The sequence below is a fragment of the Onychostoma macrolepis genome, chromosome 14 (genome assembly GCF_012432095.1).
Source record: "Onychostoma macrolepis isolate SWU-2019 chromosome 14, ASM1243209v1, whole genome shotgun sequence".
Lineage (NCBI taxonomy): Eukaryota > Metazoa > Chordata > Actinopteri > Cypriniformes > Cyprinidae > Onychostoma > Onychostoma macrolepis.
Window position 1 is genome coordinate 23,122,171 of NC_081168.1, and position 24,456 is coordinate 23,146,626.

Consider the following 24,456-nt stretch of genomic DNA (forward strand, 5'->3'; position numbering starts at 1 on the left):
TATGTTGACTCCATTGCTGTTTCCGTAACCAGTAGATGTTTTCTAGGGCAGAGTGGTTAGACCTGCACCGAATGTTGTTATTATTATGTTAATAATTAATTTTATGTAATTATTTTATTTAAATTATTTATTTATTTTTAAGTAAAGCTTGCACAAATAGTTTTTTTCACTAGTAGACCAATGATCCAGAAAAGTAGCTAGTTGTTGGGTCAGTATAAATTACACAATATATTGAGCAACATGAGCAGTGTTTGCTGTTACTGCGTTATGAGAGTGTATGGGAGTGAAGAAAAAAGGCGTGAGATGTTGGTGAGAAATGTGGTAATTGCTAGATTCCTGCTGCTTGTGTGGTCAGAAACGGTCAAAATTTTCTACTCGCCTCTGTTTTGTGACCCATGTATGTGTAATGAGCAGGTTGTTAGCGCTGAGGGATGCTTAGCGGATCACCTTATCAGGGTTTATTTTAACGACTGACTGCATTATCCCTTATGTAATTGATCCTCTGAAATCTCAGAAGTGTGTAAGTCTCTTGAACGATATCTCGTCTCCTGTGAGTATAATCTGGCCGCCGTGAGCTGCAGAAAACATGATCGTGTGCTGCTCACTGAATACTGTGCATTACATACTGCACAATCATATTTAATAATAGTCTATGAAATGGTATGCATTGATTGACAGTGATACTTTGATCACATCCCAATAAAATTCTTCATCACCCTGGTTCAGACTTGTTATATTAAGCAGATGTAATGTAATGTTTTTATAATCTTTATTAGTCCTGTGCTTTGACCTCTTGATGATTCAAGATAAGCTTTGGGTAATTATGACCGTTCGTTAATAATTAATGATGGTGTCATTTCAAGTCCTTGGAATGCTAATGAATCAGCAGGAAGGTGCCACTCCTGACATTTACACTGACGTTCGTGCCAGACGTTTCCTCAACAAATTATCAATCATAAGAAAACACATCTGGTATCTCCTTACCCTTTAACTGTCTGCATATTAAGTATATAAGTAACTGATCTAGAACACATGAGCCACAACAGATGACATTTTTGAGTACTTTTTGCTATCGAATGTGTATTTGAAATCAATATTTCTCTCAGGTCATTCACCATCTTGGTTGAATCTTTTCGGTAATGTTGAGTTTTCAACTCATAATCCAAGATGTGGATGAGTTTGTTTCTTCATGGGAACAGATTTGGAGAAATTTAGCATTACATCACTTGCTCACCAATGGATCCTCTGCAGTGAATGGTTGCTGTCAGAATGATGTTACTGTGATGTTTTTATCAGCTGTTTGGACTCTCATTCTGACGGCACCCATTCACTGCAGAGGATCCATTGGTGAGCAAGTGATGTATTGCTAAATGTCTCAAAATTTTTTCCCATGAAGAAAGAAACTCATCTACATTTTCAGAAAATTTATATTTTGGGTGAACTATTCGGTTAATGCTGTAGACTAATCTGATCTAAGATTAGTTTAATGCTGTAGACTAATCTTGATCTAAGATGGCACCGCACATGGCAGCCACAGTGCTTAGCTCTCCAGTGTTTGCACTGTTTTTGTTAGTTTGTCCGGTTTTTTGTTTCTCAAACACGATCATTTTTACCAGGGATGAACTGCTGAATATTTGGCAGAACACACCACAAACTCTTTTATCGGATTTCGATTATTCGGACGTTTTGCAGAACGTTGTAGTCAACGAAGCAGCAGCGCTGTTCAGGCGCTTCAGGACACACAGATGGGGGAAGCGAGCCGGCGTGCTCTTGAAGCTCAGACAGCTCGGATTTCAGACGCCGTTGCCTGGCATCCATCTGGCGAATCTCCGCTCTCTACCCAACAAAACGGACAAACTCCTTCTGCTCTCCCGGACAAATAAGGAATTTTCAAACTCTGCTGCTCTGTGTTTCATGGAAACCTGGCTGAACGACGCCATTCCGGACAGCACACTACATCTGCCGGGCTTTCAGCTGTTTAGAGCGGATCGCGATGCAGAATCAACGGGGAAATCACGCGGTGAAGGGACATGCTTTTACATCAACGAAAAGTGGTGTAAAGATGTACACTGAACAAAATTATAAATGCAACACTTTTGTTTTTGCCCCCATTTTTCATGAGCTGAACTCAAAGATCTAAGACTTTTTCTATGTACACAAAAGGCCTATTTCTCTCAAATATTGTTCACAAATCTGTCTAAATCTGTGTTAGTGAGCACTTCTCCTTTGCCGAGATACTCCATCCACCTCACAGATGTGGCATATCAAGATGCTGATTAGACAGCATGATTATTGCAATAAAAGGCCACTCTAAAATGTGCAGTTTTACTGTATTGGGGGGGTCCGGGGGGGTCCGAAAACCAGTCAGTATCTGGTGTGACCACCATTTGCCTCACGCAATGCAACACATCTCCTTTGCATAGAGTTGATCAGGTTGTTGATTGTGGCCTGTGGAATGTTGGTCCAGTTGGTCCAGTTCATTTTGGCAGGAACTGGAACACGCTGTCGTATACGCCGATCCCGTTTGTGCAGAAATTCTTTGTTTATGCAAACCGATTGTTGCAGCAGCTGTCCGGGTGGCTGGTCTCAGACTATCTTGGATGTGAAGATGCTGGATTTGGAGGTCCTGGGCTGCTGTGGTTACACGTGGTCTGCGGTTGTGAAGCCAGTTGGATGTACTGCCAAATTCTCTGAAACATCTTTGGAGACGGCTTATGGTAGAGAAATTAACATTGAATTCATAGGCAACAGCTCTGATGGACATTCCTGCAGTCAGCATGCCAATTGCACGCTCCCTCAAAACTTGCGACATCTGTGGCATTGTGCTGTGTGATAAAACGGCACATTTTAGAGCGGCCTTTTATTGTGGCCAGCCTAAGACACACCTGTGCAATAATCATGCTGTCTAATCAGCATCTTGATATGCCACACCTGTGAGGTGGATGGATTATCTCGGCAAAGGAGAAGTGCTCACTAACACAGATTTACACAGATTTGTGAACAATATTTGAGAGAAATAGGCCTTTTGTGTACATAGAAAAAGTCTTACATCTTTGAGTTCAGCTCATGAAAAATGGGGGCAAAAACAAAAGTGTTGCGTTTACAATTTTGTTCAATGTAACTGTGTTAAAGAAAATGTGCTGTCCATATCTAGAAGCTCATTTCATTAACTGTAAGCCGTTCTACTCGCCGCGGGAGTTTTGCTTGTTCATTCTCGTGAGTGTTTACATTCCACCGGAAGCGCACGTGAGCCTGGCTTTACAGAAACTCACTGATCCAATCACAGACACAGAACAACAACACCCGGACTCTGTTTTAATCATTCTTGGGGACTTTAATAAAGCCAATCTCTCCCGTGAACTGCCAAAATACAGACAGCACATCACATGTCGCACCAGAGACAGTAATATACTGGATCACTGTTACACAGCAATAAAGGATCATATCACTCTGTCCCACAGTCAGCTTTGGGGCTCTCTGATCACTGTTTAGTTCATCTCATACCAACTTACAGGCAGAAACTGAAATCAGCTAAACCTGTATTAAGGACTGTAAAAAGATGGACTAATGAAGCAGAGCGGGATTTCTAAACCTGTTTCCACCTCACTGATTGGACTGTTTTTGAAGCTGCTGCCACCGATCTGGAAGAGCTCACAGAGACTGTAACATCATATATCAGTTTCTGTGAAGATATGTGCATTCCTACAACAACGACAAACCATGGTTCACTGCAAAACTCAGACAGTTCTGTCAAGCCAAAGAAGAAACTCGCAGGAATGGGGACAGATTGTTGTATAAACAGGCTAAATACACACTGGAAAAGGAGATCAGAGTGGAAAAGAGGAATTATTCTGGAAAGCTAAGAAACCAATTCTCTTTCAGTGATCCTGCTTCAGTGTGTAATGGTCTGAAAGACATCACTGGACCCTTACTGGACCCACTGCAGTTTGCCTACAGAGCAAACAGGTCTGTGGATGATGCAGTCAACATGGGACAGCACTACATCCTGCAACATCTTGACAGACCAGGGACTTATGTGAGGATCCTGTTTGTAGACTTCAGCTCCACTTTTAACACCATCATCCCATCACTCCTCCAGCCCAAATTAACTCAGCTATCTGTCCCCACCTCTGTCTGTCAGTGGATCACCAGCTTCCTGACAGAAGTAAGTTCAACCTACCACAGGAGCTGCTGAAACAGTTCTACTCCGCCATCATTGAATCCGTCCTCTGCACCTCAATATCTGTCTGGTTCAGCTCAGCTACCAAATCTGACCTCAGAAGACTACAGAGGGTAGTCCGGACTGCTGAGCGAATCATTGGTACAACCCTCCCCACTCTCCAAGAACTGTACCCATCCAGAGTGAGAAAAAGGGTTGGCAAAATCACTCTGGACTCAGCACACTCCCTCTTTGAACTGTTGCCGTCTGGTCGACGCTACAGAGCTCTGAGCACCGGAACGGCCAGGCACAGGAACAGTTTCTTCCCTCAGGCAATCCATCTCATGAACAGTTGACAATAAACGTGGAACACACAATACTATTATACATTACTTAACACACATACTTATTTACATTTCAAATTTGCACATATCATACCTGTACATACGTAATTGTCTATATTATATATTGTGTTTTTGCTATTTTTCACATTGTCTATTTTGTATATTTGTATATTATTCTTTTTATTATCTGTGTCCTGTCCTGTCGCTGTCATTCTGTTGCACTGTGGAGCTTCTGTCACTATAACAAATGCCTTGTATGTGTAAACATACCTGGCAATAAAGCTCATTCTCATTCTCTCATTCTCATTAGACCTGTTGAAGCAGCCTTTAAAGTGTGAGACAAGTGCGAAAAAATATTCAAATCACATTTAATCCAAAATCAAAAAAAAAAAAAAAAAAACTGTTGAAGAATTGCATAAAGAAAATGAAATATATTTTTGATTATTAATTTACTTTTACATTGTAACATTTTTCTTTTTGTTCTTTTGCAATTCACAATGCTATTCACATTATTGTAATTTGAGTTTAAACTTCTACAATGATGTATGAATATTTTGAAATTACAATTTTAGTTATTTTTAATTATACAATATAAATATACAATTTTATTCACTGTAATATGAATTTTAGGGGAATCATTAATGGGACATTATCATTAATGTCAAATACTGTATATTTAAAAGGTATTCATTATTTAAATATATTTTAAATATATTTTAAAATATTTATTGTGATATATTATCTAAATTATCATTGTGTCAAATCTTTACTGATTAATTAGAACAATTATATTTATTTATTGTAACAGGAATTTTAAGAAGAATGAAATTGTCATTAAAATGTCAAAAATATCTTTACAAATCTAAGTTTTTATTTTAATAGGATTTTTTTTTTTTTTTTTTTTTTGGAATTGTCACTGATGTCAAAAATATTGTTAACAATCTATTCATTTATTGTTTTAGGGAAAATATTCTTAATTGTCATTAAAATGTCAACAACAACAAAAAATAAATAATTATTGTACTTAATTTTGGGGCATTGTGCTTGGTTGTCATTCGAATTTACAAAAATCTGTTATATGCAAAACAAAAACAAATATTTAAAAAAATCGAAATAATTAATTGTCCCAAAGAGTTTAACTTATGCTTCACTCCAGCGTCACAGCTGCGTGTTTCTGCTCTGTAATAAAGTCACCACGCACAAACACATGCATTATGTGACTCATGAAGCTTCAAGAGGATTATTTATAACGTGAAGTGAGTTAACAGGTTGCAGAAGCGAAGAGAGTGTGTCTGTTGTGTGTGTTTGTTGTCAGGTCATGCATGCATATGTGTTTGAAACATGCTCCTGTTATTTATCACTCTACTCACACACGCACTCCATTCCCGCCTGTTACCTTGGAAGCACTGTTGTCATGGTAACGTGGAGATGGCAGTTTGGAGTGTTTTCGTGCGCACGTCTGAAGGGTCCCGACCCATCGCTCATGTCCGAAAAGCTGAGAGACAGATTAGACCGAGAGAGAGAGAGACATCAACACTTGTTGATTTGGTTGTCTTCTCATCCTTCTCCAACACACACACACACACACAGAGAGAGTGATCTAGTGAGCAGTAAAGAATTTATTTTTAGGAAATGTTTTTTTTTTTCTCAGATTTTTTTATTATTATTTAGGTTCTATTTTAACTTTATATATATATATATATATATATATATATACACACACACACACACACACACACATATATATATATATATATATATATATATATATATAAAATGTATGTTTTATTTGTATTTTTTAATAAGTATCGCTCTCTCCTTGAACACAGCCAAATAAGCTGTCATGTCTTTAAAAACAAACAAATTCAAAACTGGTTGTTTACATATCCAAGCTGTATTTATTGATTTAATTGTTTTGTTTGTTTATTTAGTTAGTTATTGTAAAAGGAATTTTAGGGAAATGTGCTTAATTGTCGTTAAAATGTGTGTGTGTGTGTGTGTGTATGTACAGTATATATATATATATTTTTTATGCAAAATATAATTTCTTAAATTAAGAAAAAAATCATCCAGAAATGATCATTTACGTGTCTGAGTGCTGAAGTCACAAATTAAATTTGTATTTCAATATTGTAATAATTAATATTATTATTATAATATTATTATTATTATTTTATACATTTTTGAAATTTTAACTTGTCAAAGGGCTAAATTTTATTTGTTTGTTTATTTATTTGTTTGTTGTAAAAGGAATTATATTAGAAAATTATCATTAAAGGTGTCATGAACTGCATTTTTTTCATTATTTGATAATGTTTCCAAAGGTGCACATAATGTTAGTATGATTTTTACATCAAAAATTATCATAATTTATAAATAAAAGGACTCTATAAATAAATTCTAAAAACATGCATAAAAACCCATGCTCTCAACTAAGTCAGATAAATTTCTTATCCGTTAAAAAAAAGCATGCGCTATGATGGAAACATTTTTACCGAATAAATTCCTTAATCAGCATCAAAGACATGTGATTTACCAAAGATTCCACAGTGAAATGTACTGATCAAACAAATGATGCTCTACTTTAACATCCACAATAGTTAAAAATAAATAATCACTTTTAGGAGTAGGATCCTTTGGAAGGTAATATTATTTTTAGCCAAGTGATCCAATTGCTCTTTTCTCCCCTTCCATTTCACTAACGCTCCAGTGGGCGGGGCCAAAGATGCGATGATGTAGAAGTAGGCATTGATCTGATTCTGCAGAGGCGGGCTTTCGTTGCACTATTACATCATAATGTGACAAATTCTGAAACAAGCAAGTATGCCGCACACAACCTCAAAAGTGAAGCCAAAATACTTTAATCGCCATCTAGTGGCTGGTTGCAGTATAGGTCGTAAAGCCCACTCTCTCCATGTAAAGGAATGGGATCCCAAAGATGGTTTCGTTGTTTTAGGTAGTTCTTGTTACGCTTATAAGTGTTCGTTTTCTAATAAGTTTGCTTTTAGTTATTTATTTGATACTATAAAAACGGTATGTGATGTCATGATTGTATGCATACGATTGGATCTGCGACAGCTTGGGTGGGACTTTAAAATGTGACTATAATTTTCAATAGTGGAAGGAAGTGTAGACATGTCTTCCATCTTTTTTTTTTTTTTGCTTTATTACATTTTATGAGTCATTTTCTGATTTTAATAAAAGCTGATTTTGGACTAATTAGGAAGTTTTGAGTTCTGAAACTGGATGTTTTTTTATAGTACAATGACCTCTTCATCATCAAACATCAAAGAAAATTTGATTTCTCAATTCATGACCCCTTTAAAACGTAAAACTTGAATGCAAAAAATGCAATAAATAAATAATCTAAATGCAAAAAATAAATATAATTGTCCTAAATAATTTAATTTGTGCTTAATCTTTAAAAAAGAAATCTTAAAATAAGCATGGCATTAAATCATAAACAAACAAACAAATCCAAAACTGATCATTTGCATATCTGAGAGCTGAAGTCGCACATTAATTTCATTCATAATATGCAGCTTCAGTGGAGCAAAATAGGAAATGAAGCTCGATACGCCCTATTAAGCTCACACTCGTTCTCTTTCCTCTCTTGTTCTCGTTCATTGGTGTGAAATCGTCAGTCTAGGCCTGTAAATGAATGAGTCTGCTATCATTATTCTTGAGCTGCAGGTTTGCCAATGACAATCAATGACAAATCAATTTATCAATTAATAACTGCAAATTGGGCCGTCTGAAGCATGTTGCACAAAAATGGGAAGATATATTTCAAAACTGTCTGGTATCAGGGAGTTTCAGGCTGGAATAATGTGCCATCAAGTCGAGTCAGAAATATTGATTATGATTTTCAAGCACATGAATGACCAAATGAAAATGTATTTATAAGTGGGGAACTAAATTCTAAATGCCAACTTGCTGAGTTGTAAAGAAGCATATTAGTTCGAAATGTAGTGGAAAGCAAATTTAAGTGAATAGTAGTGAACAGTTTTGGAAAATCATATTAATGTTGTATTTTTATAATTTTGAAGTACAGTCATGTAACGTTAACCACTCACCTTTCACTATTAGCTTTATGAAAGTTCATTATTTTTGTTAGATACCATGACTCATTTTCATCATTTTGATTTATTTGTGTGTTTGTTAGACTCTCTTGTTTTATTCAGGCTATTTCAGTCATCTTTCAAACTTGGAACTTTGGAAGGTTTTGAATTTGTTCAGGGACACGAGCCAGAAAGTTTATATATTATTAATATATATATATATTTTTTCCCTCCTGCCATTGATCCGTAATTAGATTAAAATTAAAATCCACTTGCGCGCACAGTCTTGATTAAATTCAGGATGAGCAGAGATTAAACCGCAGCAGTATGATAGTACGGACAGAATGTAAATGACAAGTTTTTTTTTTTACATGTATCAACAGATTTGATTGATGTGTGCTTCGATCATTTCAGATGGGAAGCAGAGAGTGAGATATTGATCTGACAGACACATCTTAAGAATAGCTGATCAATATTGATTGAATATGTATGAATTGATCAACACTTCACAGTAAGATCACTTTATATTAAATAAATATAAAATATATTATACTCTATGTATCATGTATTTATAATATAAAAATCGTATAAATAATATTTATAATATTTATCTTAGATTTAGTTTTTGAGTTTATTCAGGATGTGTTTCATGTCTCATGATCTTAGTGTGTGTGTGTGTGTGTTAGACCTGTGGCTGTGGGTTTTCCTCTAGTGAATATTTCAGATGTCTTGAATTTAACACCCACACTGCCTGCAGTTATGTCTTAATGCAACACACACACACACACACACACACACACACACCGACCAACCGTTCATTTGCTCCCTCTAAGTTGTGCTTGTTTGTTGAATCACCCTTCTGGAAAATTCTCTCTGTGTTAAAAACACTGTAAGAATGTGTTTGCATATATCAGATGGGCTGATTAATTCAGATGGCACTTGAATAATTTGAGATTATCAGCATCAGCTTTGTCCAGTTGGTTCCCTGTCAGTGGATCATTTTCAGCATTATAGTGATTTTTTTTCTGCATAAATATTGTAATGTGTATAGTTATATTATAGCATATTGGCATTATATTGATCATCAGTCACCCTGCTCTCCAGATATCGATTTCAGATATCTGGTTGACCGCTGGGATCATATGAGTATTTTTGCGTTATTTCACTTCTCGTTCTCTTTGTCTGCTTCCTCTAGTGTGGTTTGGACACTGATGGAGAACTGCAGCAGCTCTAAGCTCTTCTCTCTGTGTTGTTGAGAGTTTATCTGAGCTGTTTATACACTTAATGTGCCTGGATGGGCATCTATTGTTTAAATTTCAACCAGTAAGTGAGCTACATCTGATAGAATGTCCTTTTGTGGGATGTTAAAATGATTGATTGATAAAGTAAATGTTTGTATAAGTGTTTTTCTAGGTCTGGTTTTGCCAAAGTGGCACTCGTTAGTTACTGTAAATCTATTAAATAAATCACTAAAATGTCAAATTGAAAGAAAGAAATCATTTCCGACTACAGACAATCAGTTGTGTTTGTTCATGTGACTATTAACCAACATCACATAACTGTGAACATGCAGATGTGTTCAGTTATTGAAATATTAACTTATTATTGAACTATTATTATTGATTGTCACGCTACACTGTTCAGGGAGCACGATGGAGGCATGAGGAAATGATTAACAGTCTTTAATCAAGGAAACACTGGGAATAATCACAACAGGTGCTTGAGCAACACACACTGGGGCTGAACAGACTGGGGCTTATAAACACAAGATAATGAGGGACAGACAGGTGCGGGGAATCAACTAATAATCAAACTAAACAAGGACTGGAACAAGACCAAATAAAGCAAAACAGGAACTGAAACACATGACAAAACAGGTCCAATCCTGACATTGATATATTAATCTCAGGGATACTTAAAATATTTTGGGTCAAAGTGGTTCAGTTGACAAGAAATGTTTAGAAATCTTGTGTAGATTTTTGATATAAAAGTCTGTATTGCAGTACATGTTATTTTGATCAGTTGCCTGGTTATACAGGAAGAGACCATCTGACCAACTTGTATTTATGAATTAAATTTGTGCCTTATTCTTAAAATTGTACCAACAAGTCAGATTCGTTGTTCCCACATTAAAGGTAATTCACCAAAAAAATAGCAATATTAACATCTTTTATTCACCCTCAAGTTTATACAAACATATATATATATCTTTTGTGCTCAACAGCTGAAAGAAACTCATAACTTGAGGGTGAATAAATAATACAGAATTTAAGAATTTTCAGGTGAACTATCCCTTTATCAAAGTGCGTTCTAGTTGTTTTGTGTAGTATGCAGCAGATGGTCAGTGAATAAACTATAGGTTTGGTTCAATCTTTTGTGATTATCCTTTCTAATGAAGTCTATCTGATATAATTTCATAGAGATAACTAGCTAAATGCTTCTTGTGAGTTCCTGTGGTGATGCTTTTGCAAGAAAAAAGTGGACCATTTCTTCTGGACGCACTTCTATTATTCATACTGTACATAGTGATGAAAACACGAACACACATGTGCACACACACACACACTTTTACTTAGCAGAGGCGGTGCTCAAAACAATTCAGATAAAGGAAAATAGGCACAAGACATTGATCGAATCATTACCCTGTCAGTGCGATGATGCCTGCCTAATTCAAACCAGAGTTATTTTAGTATCACTGAGATGCTATTATAGTTTTTATTAACATTTTGAATGTTCTTATTTTTATATTTCTTTTAATTTAGAAGTTTTAGTAATTTTCTATTTATTTTATTTTTGAATTTTTGTTTAAAATGTTTATAGTTTTTCATGTTTATTTTTATTAACTTATACATTTTTAATTTATATTTCAGCAAGTTGCCAATTTATCATTATGATTGAATTGATTTTATTTTAAATTTCAGTTAATGTTTAGATTTTAAATAATAATCATTATTTTATATATAGGTAATGCAAAGGCCTCTTTTAGTCTGCAACTCAGCCTAGATAGGTAAATCTTGAGGAAATTGAAAGACTACTTATCAAACAAACAACTCACTGTCACAATACCAGGGAGTCAAGGAAGCCAGGAACGAGGAATTCACAAAATGACAGCCTTTAATTATCCAAATGGGAACATAGAGCACATGCAAAGGAAGACATTCAAGGACCAACAAATGCTAACTGAAAGAACTGGGGCTTATAAAGACAGGATAATCAGAAAGGAAGACAAGACACACCTGGAATCAAATAAACAATCAGACTGGGGAGAAACTAGGTCACGGAACACATGGGGAGCAAAACACAACACAGACAGGCGCATAATCCTGACACTCACCCACTCAAATGTCAACAGATTTGATTTTGGTAACATTGGAATAAAATGAATTGCAGTGGGAGAATTGTTTGGGTCAATGTCTTAAATTAATCCTTCATTTGCATGTCTGCTGTCACCATGAAACCTTAAAGTAAATTAAAAAATATTATAGTATTGGTTGATTGTTGTTAATGGTGTAAGATAAATGATTTTCCATAGAAGCCTTACTGGCTCATCGCATACATCCACCACACATGTGCGCATAATGTGAAAAATCACAGAAAGCATCCTCTGTATGTGTCATTTATAAGCTGAATACAGCTTGAGGAAGATGGTTGAAGTGGAACGGTATTTAATGGGTTTTTACACGGCTGGAGTGATGAGAAGTGTGTGTGATTAACGTTTGTCTTAATTAGTGATATGTCAGGCCTTGATTTGCGCAGTGTAATTTCTCATACTACTGTCGACAGTGTGTGTGTGTGTGAGAGAGAGAAGTGTGTGTTTTCTCTGGATATATTTCGCTCTCAAAAATGGAGCTCTTCTTGCTATGGTAATACAAAGATTATGCTAATTCAGATTATGCAAACCAGAGGATTACAGTGAAGTAAGTGTGTTTGTATCATGACACTGAATACGAGTCTGTGGGAATAAAGCAGCCGTATAATGCATGCATGAAATGTTGTAGTAAAAGTGTGGTTATGTGGTGTTTAATTTTGAATGTATCCATTAATATTTAAGAGTAAATGCATTTGAATGTCACAATGCAGGTGATGCTGGTTGGTTTTGTGGTTGTTTGTCTCCATCTAGTGGCAGTTTCAACCTTCTTATAAGAGTTTTTAAATCAGACAGGAAATATCTCAATGCTTTTCTTCTTCATGTAAGCAATAAGGTACTCGAAGGCTTGCTGTATTGTGAATAAATCATATTGCTTTTATAACACGGTTACAACACAATACAAATATTAAAACCAAAAATGTATGTTTTGATATACATACGGAAGTAAGTTTATTAAATGCTATCCTTCCAATAAAAAATGGCTCCTGATAGTTACAGTAATTAGCAAGATGCGTAACATGCCTAATCTTATGGAGCTCAAATACAAACAGAATAGAAACTCTTCTCATCCGCTGTGCCATTTCTTCTTTTTTTAAGTGATGATGATCATATTTGATACTCGCTGATTTTTGTTCAAATAATCATGTCTGGATAATCAAGTAAACTTTGCTTCAACTGCAACTTTGCTGAAAAAGTCTAAATTATCAATCAGATGACAGAAGACATGTAGTAGATTGTGTGACAGGTTTAACAGCACAGTTTTTATCATGTTGATCATTTAGAGGCCTTGTTTGTGTATCAGACATCATACAGCAGGCTTCATAGGCTATAGTGGCTGTCAGGGATCAGAAGGTTAAGCATTACAAACAGAAATGTGTAGATATAAATCAATGACAGTAGAAACATGCAGTTTCATGAACTAAAGGTACTAGGCTATACTTTATTAATCTATGAAATATGAATATGAAATATTAATGAATAAATTAATGTTTTGGTATATTTAGATCTGGAATAATGTGTCTGTATAAATATGTCTTTTGTTGTCTCTGTGTGTCATGTATGAACTTTGCCATCTAAATGAGCTCATTAATCAAACCTGCAGTTCTCTGTGTGTGTGCGTGCGTGTGTGTGTGTTTGTGTACCTGTTTTTCTATTCAGGTGGGGACATAAACCTGAATACACACAGACTCATGGGGACTCGTGTCATGGTGGGGACAAGCTAAACAAGCTAATAAATCACAGAAAAAGCATTACGCCTATGGAGAGTCCCCACAAGGATAGCAAACCAGATGTGTGTGTGTGTGTGTGTGTTTGTGTTGACTCATGCTTGGTCAGAACGGTCATTTTTCTGAAGGAGAACAAGGGGCTGAATATAACAATGTTACATATATAGCCTAATTGTATAGCAGCACTGTTATGATCTACAAACCATGATATTTCATTGCCATTCTTCTCTGGCAGACACACACACACACACACTTGGTGAGTTGACATTGTTCTTAATGTCCTACCTGAGGGCAGGACTCACCTAGGGCTGTAGGTTCACCTGAGAGTGTGAAGGACACACACACACACTCCCCTCAGGCTTCTGCGCCATTCAGAATCCATAATGCATGAATGTGAATTGAAGTAGTGTGATTTTGCATTTAAAAGCATAGAATTAAAATGGAATGAAATTGATGCAGTTGCAAATTTGACTTTTCAATATGAATTAGCCATATACAGTACATCCAGAAACATTAGGTAATAGGTGCAATGCCACCCAAATTAATTTGTTTAATTACGTTCAATAAATTAATTTTTTGTTGTTGACCATAGTAGAACATTTCATATCCCACAATACTCTAATTTACTCAAATATATTCAGATTATGATGTCAGGTTTTTTATGTTTTGAAGGTATTTGAAAACAAAAATTAATTTTTCGTTTTTGTAAAGTTTTTCATATAAAATCATTTAATGAATTGAGGCCAGATGTAGATTTTTTTCATATCTGTCACGATCCTCTCTGGATCCAGGGAAACGTGGAGACGAGGGATATAACCAAAACTTAGATTTATTTTAAGCATAGGAGACATGGACATCCAAAAAGACAATGAATGACAATACAAGACGGAACACAGAGGTCAGGGAACACAGGACTTATAAACACACAGAAATCAAGGGAGGAGAGAACTGAAACAGGTGGGGAACAATCACACATGGCTAGGGACTAATTAACTAATAATCACAGGAAAAGGAACAAACCAAATATGGGCACGAGAGGAGGGGAAACACAAGACAGGACTGACATTACTCCGCCCTCCCACAAGGCGCGTCTTGCAACATCCAACGGGGAGGGGGGGGGGGGGCGCTCTGGAGGCCTCTAGGGACCAGGAGACACAGACGGCCTCCAGGGCGGCGCCCGTTCCGGGAGCCAAGGCGGATCAGGGGACTCCGGCGGCCATGGCGGATTTGCCTCCGAGACCTCGGCCCCAGCCCCCACCTCGGCCTCTCTGCTGGGGTTCAGGGGAAGCGGACTCTTGGGAGTGCCTTCGTGGCGCAGGCACAGGGGGGCTCTCTGGCAGCGAGGAGCTGGACGGGACCAGCGGAGACTCTTGGGAGAGCCTTCGTGGCGCAGGCACTGGGGGGAGCTCTGGCAGCACGGTGCTGGACGGGACCAGCGGAGACTCCTGGGGGCGCCTTCGTGGCGCAGGCACTGGGGGGTGCTGTGACAGCGCGGAGCTGGACGGGACCAGCGGAAACTCTCGGAAGCGCCTTCGTGGCGCAGGCACTGGGGGGGGCGCTCTGGCAGCGCGGTGCTGGACGGGCCCAGCGGAGACTCCTGGGGGCGCCTTCGTGGCGCAGGCACAGGGGGACGCTCTGGCAGCGCGGAGCTGGACGAACTCCGCCGCGTACTCAAAGAAGGGGAGATCCTTACGGGCAAGGGTGAGAACGGCGACGGCGGATTCCATCTCCTTTTTTGTCGGTTCCGTCTTCTGTCACGATCCTCTCTGGATCCAGGGAAACGCGGAGACGAGGGATATAACCAAAACTTAGATTTATTTTAAGCATAGGAGACATGGACATCCAAAAAGACAATGCGTGACAATATAAGACGGAACACAGAGGTCAGGGAACACAGGACTTATAAACACACAGAAATCAAGGGAGGAGAACTGAAACAGATGGGGAACAATCACACACCTAATTAACTAATAATCACAGGAAAAGGAACAAACCAAATATGGGCACGAGAGGAGGGGAAACACAAGACAGGACTGACAATATCAAAGATAAACTTTAAAAGACTTTTGTAAATTGTTTCTTTACATATTTTATACATTTTTACCTGTTTATCACAATAAAGCACTATAAAACAAATAATAAAAATGTTTTTTTTTTTTTTTTTTTTACATTGAACATGGAATACATTTAGAAGTGTAGTATTACTCAATATATCAGGGCTTAAGTGGTGTAAATAGTACAAATTAATGTAACTATTTGTTTAAATAGTTTTACGTAATTTTTTAATTGTAATCAGGGTTATCATAGTGAACTAAAACAATTAAAAAACCTTTTCCATGTAAAATAAAACAAATTTTAACTAAACTAAATTACAATGTAAAATAAAACAAATTTGAACTAAACTAAATTACAATTTAAAATTTGTTTGTCAATAACTAAAGTCCTCAATATTAATTTTTTTATAATAAATTTTTTCTTTAAAAAATGTTTGTAATTTTTTTCTACTTTTCATATTTTGATACATTTGAACCTGTTTCCCTCCATGAAGCACTATGAAATAAATAATAATTTATTGACATAATTTAAAAAAATTTTTGATGTTGAACATGAAATACATTTAGATGTATAGTATCACTCAATATATCAGGCATAATTGGTGTAAATAGTTAAAATGAATGTGTAATTATTTGTTTGACTACTTTTGTGTAAATTTTGAATTGTGATCAGTGTTATTATAGTAAACTAAAACGAAAACCATAAAAAAAACTTTGTCATGTGAAAAAAACTTGTTTTATTGAAGGTTAATAAAAAATGTAGTATCCTAATTATTTTATAAAAATAGTATAAAATAACACTACTTTTGAATTGAAAAGGGCTAATTCTGGATTTTGCTGTACTCTGATTGTTCTGCAAAATGAAAATTTGATAAACAGCACTGTGAATATTTCCGAAACACAGAGAGAGTGAGAGAGAGAGAGACAGAGAGGACAAACTGGGAAACAAAGAAGCAGATGTCAGGTGAGAGAGAGAGAGAGAGAGGTGTGTATAAAGATGAATGTTGAGAGCTCAGCAAATACAGAAAGAGCCTGGAATGAAAGCGAGAGGAAAATAAGATTATTAAGGCTATTAAAGAGAATCAAGAGTGATGGAGAAAGCAGAGGGAGACGGACTGCAAACTTTAGCCATAGTGCTGCTGCTGTGTGGATCTCTGAAACTCCTGCACATGCTCGGACTCATCAGCACCGAGGGTGAGACTCACAAAACTACTAAACTAAAGAGTCTGGATGCTTCAAGTCAAGTTTTTGAGGGTTTATGGTTTAACAGAATAGACGTCTGATAAAGAATTTGTGCCGTGAATCAGATTTAACCTCTGTCAGAAAGTCGCATTTATCACTGTAATTCACTGTAATTCTGCAGAAAAATGAATTTCACCAGCTGTGGAATAAGATCAAGGTGTCAATGAGAGAAACATTCATCATATATATATTTATAACATACAAAGAAATTGTGATGTTCTACACTTGCACTGAAAAACAGTTGGTGTGGGATTTACTTCTAAATGATTTTCACTCAGAAACTGCTTGTACTGTAAATTTCTGAAATAATTGGCAAATAATTGAATTAAATGTGAAATTTTGAAAGGCTGAGATTGTATCAGATCATTGTGTGTGTGTTAGAGAGAGTGCAGTGCTGTAATGTGATGCTGCTAAAGGACACTGAGCAGCAGAGAGAGCCTCCGGCACATGACCTTTGACCTCACATGTGTGTGTCCTTCAGTGCTTTAATGCACACACACACACACACACACACCTTTTCTGTCCTTATGTATTACGATTAACCTGCCAGAATGATCCTAGTCAGTCACCTTCATATTTCACCTTCATACCTTTGTTTGTTTGTTTCTCTTCATTCAGTTGAGTGTTGTTGTTGTGACTTTTGAGGTACATTAGAGTTTATATACAGAAACTGTGTCATTTTCATTTTCAATCATTGAGATGCTATTATAGTTTTTGGAATTAGTTTTGATTTTTATATTTTCAGTTTTCATTTTAATTGCAGTAAACGATTTAGTAATTTTGTTGCATGTTGTTGTCATTTTTATCGTTTCTATATAGCTTTTATTCATTTTTATTTCAGCTTATCATTTATTTTAGTACATTAAGTTAAAAATAAGAAAAGTTGGCTCAGCAACTAGCTGAAACAAAACAAAATAAATTTTATTTCAGTTATTTTAAGTGACAAAATGTTTTTATGGTTTTTATTAACTCTAATAACACTGTAAGGAATTTTTTTTAAATGTGATAAAAATAGGTAGCTGCTAAATTAAAACATGCAAATGAGCTAATCATGCGTTCCTAACATTGTGAATGTCAAACGCTTGTTTTACGGTCGTGTGGCTTTGCTGTCGTCATCTCTAGTACACAAGGGAGTTTCTCTGTACTAGTACATTTTTGATTCGGTGCTTCAGTTTAACAAATAAACCTCTCACTGTTTGCTGTTTTTGACAGTGGATCTCATCTCATGCAGTTATTTTAGATCTACACTATTTAAAAGTTTGTGGTTAAGATTTTCTTTTTTTTTAATGTTTTGTGAACATCTGCTCACCAAGTCTGCATTTATTTGAAGAAAAAAAAACAAAAACCAAAAAAAACAGTAAATAGTAAAAACAGTAATACGGTGAAATATTATTACAGTTCTGAATATATTGTAAGATCTGAATATATTCTTATATTCTATGTAAAATGTTTATTTATTTAAATTGAATATTGTATTTCATGTTTAAATGCATCGTATGAAGTAAATAAAGTGTATTTCCCATGTTGTATTGTAAATCTGTTGTAATCTGTGTGTAGATAGGGTGGATGATGATCTAGAGCTGTCTGTGGTGTGCCACCGTCCCGAGGGTTTGGAGCAGCTGGAGGCTCAGACAAACTTCAACAAGAAAGAGCTGCAAGTGCTCTACAGAGGCTTTAAAAACGTATGCACACTCACACACCTGTAGACGTATTTTCCTGATGGTCCATATGCTCATCTGTCAAAACCTAACGTGTGTTTTACTGGTTGTTTGTCAGGAGTGTCCCAGCGGTGTGGTCAACGAGGAGACGTTCAAACAGATCTACTCGCAGTTCTTTCCTCACGGCGGTAAGTGTGTGTTTGCAGCTGATCTGTCTGTGTCTGTGTCTCAGTCAAGTCACTTGATTATGTAGTTGCAAAGTGTTCATCATTAGTTAAAATCATTCTTCCTACTACAGTGATTGTGAGCAGGATCTCACTTCTTCAAATGCTCATAAAATGACCAAATTGTGTTTTGCTTCAAAACTACAGATATCAGCAGGTTCTGTCAGGGTTAAGTTTAGGATATATATCAGTGTTACTTTATATAATATTATAGTTTTTGTTAATATTTTGAATTTGATTTAAATAATATTTTCTGTTTACATTTTAATTTTAATAGTTTTAATAATTAGGTTTGTGTTGTATAATTGTCTTTTTTTGTCATTTTTATTATTTTTTAAGATGTCTATATATTTTCTAAGCTACTTAAGTTTGAGGTTTTTGCAAATTAGTTTCAGTTATTTTAGTACTTAAATTTAAACTAAACAAAAACATGAAATTTTGACTTCACAAATGGCTGAATTAAAATAAACTTCCTTTTAATATTTTATTTTACTTCAGTTAATGTTTATTTTATTTGAAGTAATTCAATTTTTTTTGTCTGCATGTTTTAGTTTTACTTTACAATAAGGTCCCATTAGTTAAAGGGCACCTATAATATGGAAGCATATGTGTAGCTAAATTCAATTTGAAATGTAATATGCAAAATGGCAATGTATTTCTGTATTTAAATTTACATTTTCCAATACATATGTGCAACATTTAGTGCAAAATGAAAATAAAAATTCAGTTATATAATTTAAATTTGACATTGTTTACACTATTTTTAATATGCAAATTAAAAACATATTTTAAAGCTTTATAAGTTGCAAAATGAAAATGTATTACCCAAATTGATGTTTAACATATATAAGCAAAAACTGTAGAAAAATTCAAATTTAAATGCTGTTTTTCCTAAATGCATTTAGACTTAGGGGTAGGACACTTGGGATTGCATTTTCATTGTGATACCGTGTGATAATTGTAGCAAAATGCAGTGAGAATTTCAAAATGTATTCTGAGCCAAAGGTGCAGCAAAAGGGTAGCAAAATGGTGATCTAAATGTCTTTTTATTTTTCTTAAATGCATTGACAATTACATATATGACGTTTCAATTGCAAAATGCATTCCGAGCCGAGCACGCCCCCTACCTGTCAATCACTACATCAAGGCGGGCTTGGCAACAGGAAACAGGATAAGTCAATATTCACCGTTAACCAAACACTTTTCACCTGCCTGAACATCTCTCACCGTTTACACTCGGATTGATGATGCACATAAGCAAACAGACATTCGTCCATATATTAGTGCATGTCTCTTTAAATGCAAATGAGCTGCTGCTCCCCGCCCTCTTTTCCAGAATAGAGAAGTGCCTTTACAGCTCTTAACTGCTAAAAAAACATCTGTTTGGTTTTGATTATCATGTCTATTGTGCTGAAATCTCACGTTTTAAAGCCATATTAGTTTAAACTTCTGATAGTCAGTTTTCTGGCCGAAGCACGCGTATAGAAAGTGGCTACACACAGCATGTGAGTACTAAAGTTCTCTTTCACACACAAGTTGATGTTAAAAACACGCATAAGTTACAAAAACAGTCGGTTATGTTTGTGAAGGTAAACATCTGGGAAAGAAATCGCATGATTTAAGTGACATCAGAATATACAGTACCTATACTGCTGTCTATGCTATGACCCAAAGAATAAGATAAAAGCAGAGAATCACTTACTGCTCTGGACTGAATAACTTCTATAGCTTTAATAAGAAGACATTTCTTACTTGAATGCTGCTTTTAAATGCTCTAGCGTGAAGATAAACATGGCAGATTGTGTGCGGCTCACCCAGGGCAGTGTCTCGGCTAGATTATGGCAGGCAGTGTCAATCAACAATCGTGGGTGGGGCTGGTAAATTGTGACGTCACACTTTACAGACTCTGTGATAGTATCACGGTGCACACAGCAGGGAGGAACGAGGATAAACTTCAAAATAGTCTTTAATGGTGACATCAGGACAGGGCAAGACAAGGCAAGGTTGACACAGACAGGAACACCAGGGAATAACGAGTAGACCAGACGAAAACTAACTAAACAGGCAGGAACTAAATACACATGACAATCACTGATAATAATTAAAACACAGCTGGACAAGACTTAACTAATAATCACACTTAACAAGGACAGGAACATGACCAAATATGGAAACAAGAGGCGGGAACACATGACAGACACGATAGAGGACTGACATTACTCCCCCCTCCCGGAAGGCGCGACCTTGCGCCGTAACAGTTCCACCAGGGAGGGGGGGTGGGCACTCTGGAGGCCCCTCAGGACAGACATGGACAGGAACACAGGACAGGGACCTCCAGAGCGGAACAGACAGAGGCCATGGCAGGGCTGGGAGCTCAGGCGGCCATGGCGGAGCTGGGAGCTCAGGCGGCCATGGCAGATGGTCCTTGTGGCCATGGCGGAGCAGGGAGCTGAGGCGGCCATGGCAGATGGTCTTCGTGGCCATGGCCACATTCTTCGGCCCGCCCACCCTACCCAGAGCTCTACTACCCCCCAAATTTCCTTGGGGAATCCAGGGGGTATCAGGAGCCCTCCAGGGCTTAACAGACAAGACACTGGCCAGACACAAAGACAAGACAGGATAGGATAGCCCTCCAGGGCTAAACTGACAGGGACAGGACAGGCCAGACACACAGACAGGACAGCCCACAGGAAGCCCTCCTGGGCTAGCTCGGAAGCTGAGGCTTCCTCCGGGCATGACAAGGAGTCAGGGGCCCTCACAGGGTCCCTCAGCAACCGCCTCCACTTCCACGACAGGAGGGGCAGGCGGCTGGGAATGGCCTCCATGGCCACGACTAGAGGACCCGCCTGCCCTCGACAAGTCTCCATGGACATGACAAGACAAGACAAGGTAAGTTTCTTTAAAATGTTCCTGTGGGCAAGACAAGACGGCACTCCTGGCCGTCACGTGTGGAACTGCTCCACTGGGACCCGGGTCTGGACTGGAGTCAGCGGCGGCCGGCGGGCTTGCACTCCAGGCGGGCTAGCCATATGCGCTCTAGGTGGGCTTGCCATACGCACTCCCGGCGGGCTTGCCACACTCCAGGCGGGCTAGCCACATGCGCTTCCAGGCGGGCTAGCCACATGCGCTTCCAGGCGGGCTAAAGCTAGGGTGAGCCGCAAACGGCGGCGTGAAGGGAGGGAGCCGCCGACGTTCGGGTTGGCTTTCCCCGTGGTCGGCGGCGTGCACGAGCGGCAGCCCGTGAACAGGACTGAGGACAGCCGCGGACGGCGGCGACGATTCTCCCGCGAACGGCGGGCTGAAGAAAGCCGCGGACGGCGGCGATGAACTCCCCGCGAACGGCGGGGTGAAGAAAGCCGCGGACGGCGGCAGACCGGAGGAGCTCGCGGCCCTGGATTCGCGGCACTCGCGGCGATACCGCCGAACTCCCACGCCCACTTGCGGTGGGCTACGGCGGGATGGACGAGCGGCGACTTCCATGCCGCGGGACAGACAGGACCAAACAGGAAAACCAAAACAAAAAGCTTAAAATAAAAGGAAAACAAAACGTGATGAAGGGGCGCCGCTTACTGTTTTTGTCTGGTCTTCTGTCACGGTGCACACAGCAGGGAGGAACGAGGAACACGGAGACGAGGATAAACTTCAAAATAATAGTCTTTAATGGTGCCATCAGGACAGGGCAAGACAAGGGAAGGTTGACACAGACTGGAACACCGGGGAATAACGAGTAGACCAGACGAAAACTAACTAAACAGGCAGGAACTAAATACACATGACAATCACTGATAATAATTAAAACACAGCTGGACAAGACTTAACTAATAATCACACTTAACAAGGACAGGAACATGACCAAATATGGAAACAAGAGGCGGGAACACATGACAGACACGACAGAGGACTGACAGTGCAGTGGGCCCCGACTTATTTACGCCCCTAAGGCCGGGCTTCGGGCCAATTTTCATGTCATAGTTCAGACGCTGACCGGGCCCTGGGGTTTTAGGCTTCTCCTTATTTTTAGATTTTAGATATCCATCAATTAGTGATGAAAATAAAATGCAGCGCTGGTGGAAACAACCCGTGCTACCGCGACTGTCAAGAGTGGCTCGATGGTGTTTAGTGTCCAGCAGCAGCAGCAGCAAGCCTGCCATCAGCGCATCTGAAAAGTTCTGCTTTCAAATGCACACAATAGGCTTAAGATGGCTGCAAAGCCCCAGCAAAAGTAATTACCATGAATGTGTCCGGGGGAAATAGTAAGGAGATATTTGAATTATTTACTAATAAAGTATTGTTTTCTGTGTTTGTCGCAAGGATGAAGTTGCCGATCCTGACTCGCCATCTCCTCATTAGATGCGCTTTTAGAGAAAAGTGCATCTTTACGGATTATGATTGTAATGAAAGAGTTTTAGTTTTCGATTTGTTTCATTTCGTTAAGCAGTAATTTAAAGCTTTCTATGGATATATTTATCATGTCTGTGAGGCATGTATTCGCTAAGTTTCGGTTCATTTTTGTGAAGCGCTCCTGTTCAAGATGAGATGGCAGAAAGCGCATCATGTTTGTTATATGCTTGAACTGTTTTATATCTATAGATTTTATTTTAAGTCGTGGTGGTTTTAGAAGGCTAAATTGATCAAACATACGCAAAAATTTATAACGAATAAAAAATGCTCCAAACATTTTTCTAAATGAACTTAAAGCTGCAGTCCGTAACTTTTGTAAACTTCAAATTGAACAAAATTTATATAATAAGCAAGTACACTATGAGTCCATTTTCCAAACCGTGTTTTTGGCTTATCCTGAATCACTACGGTACATATATAATAAGTGTTTATATTCAGACTATTTTATTCAGGTTCGGGTAGGTACCGCTGCGGAGTAACCCGGTACTTGCGTGATTTGTCATAGACATAAAAAGAGAGAAGTAGGCTCCGGCTACAGTGTTCTTCCGCAAGATGTACACAGTTCTGTTTATTAAGTGCTAGAGCGCCAAAAGTTACGGACTGCAGCTTTAATAAAAAAAATGAAACAAAATATAATCACTTTGCCTTTACATGCCTTTACATACTATTTTAATAGCTGAATCAGTAGTATAAGCTGTTTTGGGAGAAGGGGAAAAAATAGACGGCCTGGGGTCAGACTCGGCCGCTAATTCTGATAAGCTGTCGGACACGGGCCGGGCTAGGGCCTATATTTGAGGCCCGTGCAGGGCTATACTCTGTGATCGACTTGCTCTGAGATGCTGCTAATGATATATGGTTATTAAAAAAAGGAGTGGGTGGATTTTTATCATTATAGTGTGGTTGTGTACACACACTGCCAACAAACATTTATGTTCAAATAACATGTGAAAGTGAATTTTGCATAATAGGTGCCCTTTAAGGTTAGTTAACGTTACACTCTCAGAAATAAAGGTACAAAAGCTGTCAGTGGGGCGGTACCTTTTCAAAAGGTACACTTTTGTACCCATTAGGTTCTAATATGTGCACTTTAAGTACTAATATGTACCTTTAAGGTACCAAAATGGACTCTTTAGGTAGAGACATGTACCTTTTGAAAAGGCACCGCCCCAGTGACAGCTTTTGTACCTTTATTTCTGGGAGTGTAGTTACTGTACAATCA

At 37.9% G+C, this 24,456-nt stretch overlaps 1 protein-coding gene across 3 annotated transcripts in view; it reads left to right on the forward strand.

Annotated features, from left to right (window-relative positions):
• Window positions 1-24,456, forward strand: part of kcnip1a (Kv channel interacting protein 1 a) — an 87,220-nt gene that overhangs the window by 56,443 nt on the left and 6,321 nt on the right. For all 3 annotated transcript variants that reach the window (XM_058797358.1, XM_058797356.1, XM_058797357.1), the window contains 2 exons: window positions 18,512-18,636; window positions 18,731-18,800. In XM_058797358.1, coding sequence (XP_058653341.1) covers window positions 18,512-18,636; window positions 18,731-18,800 — 195 coding nt within the window. The remainder of the gene's footprint in view (window positions 1-18,511; window positions 18,637-18,730; window positions 18,801-24,456) is intronic.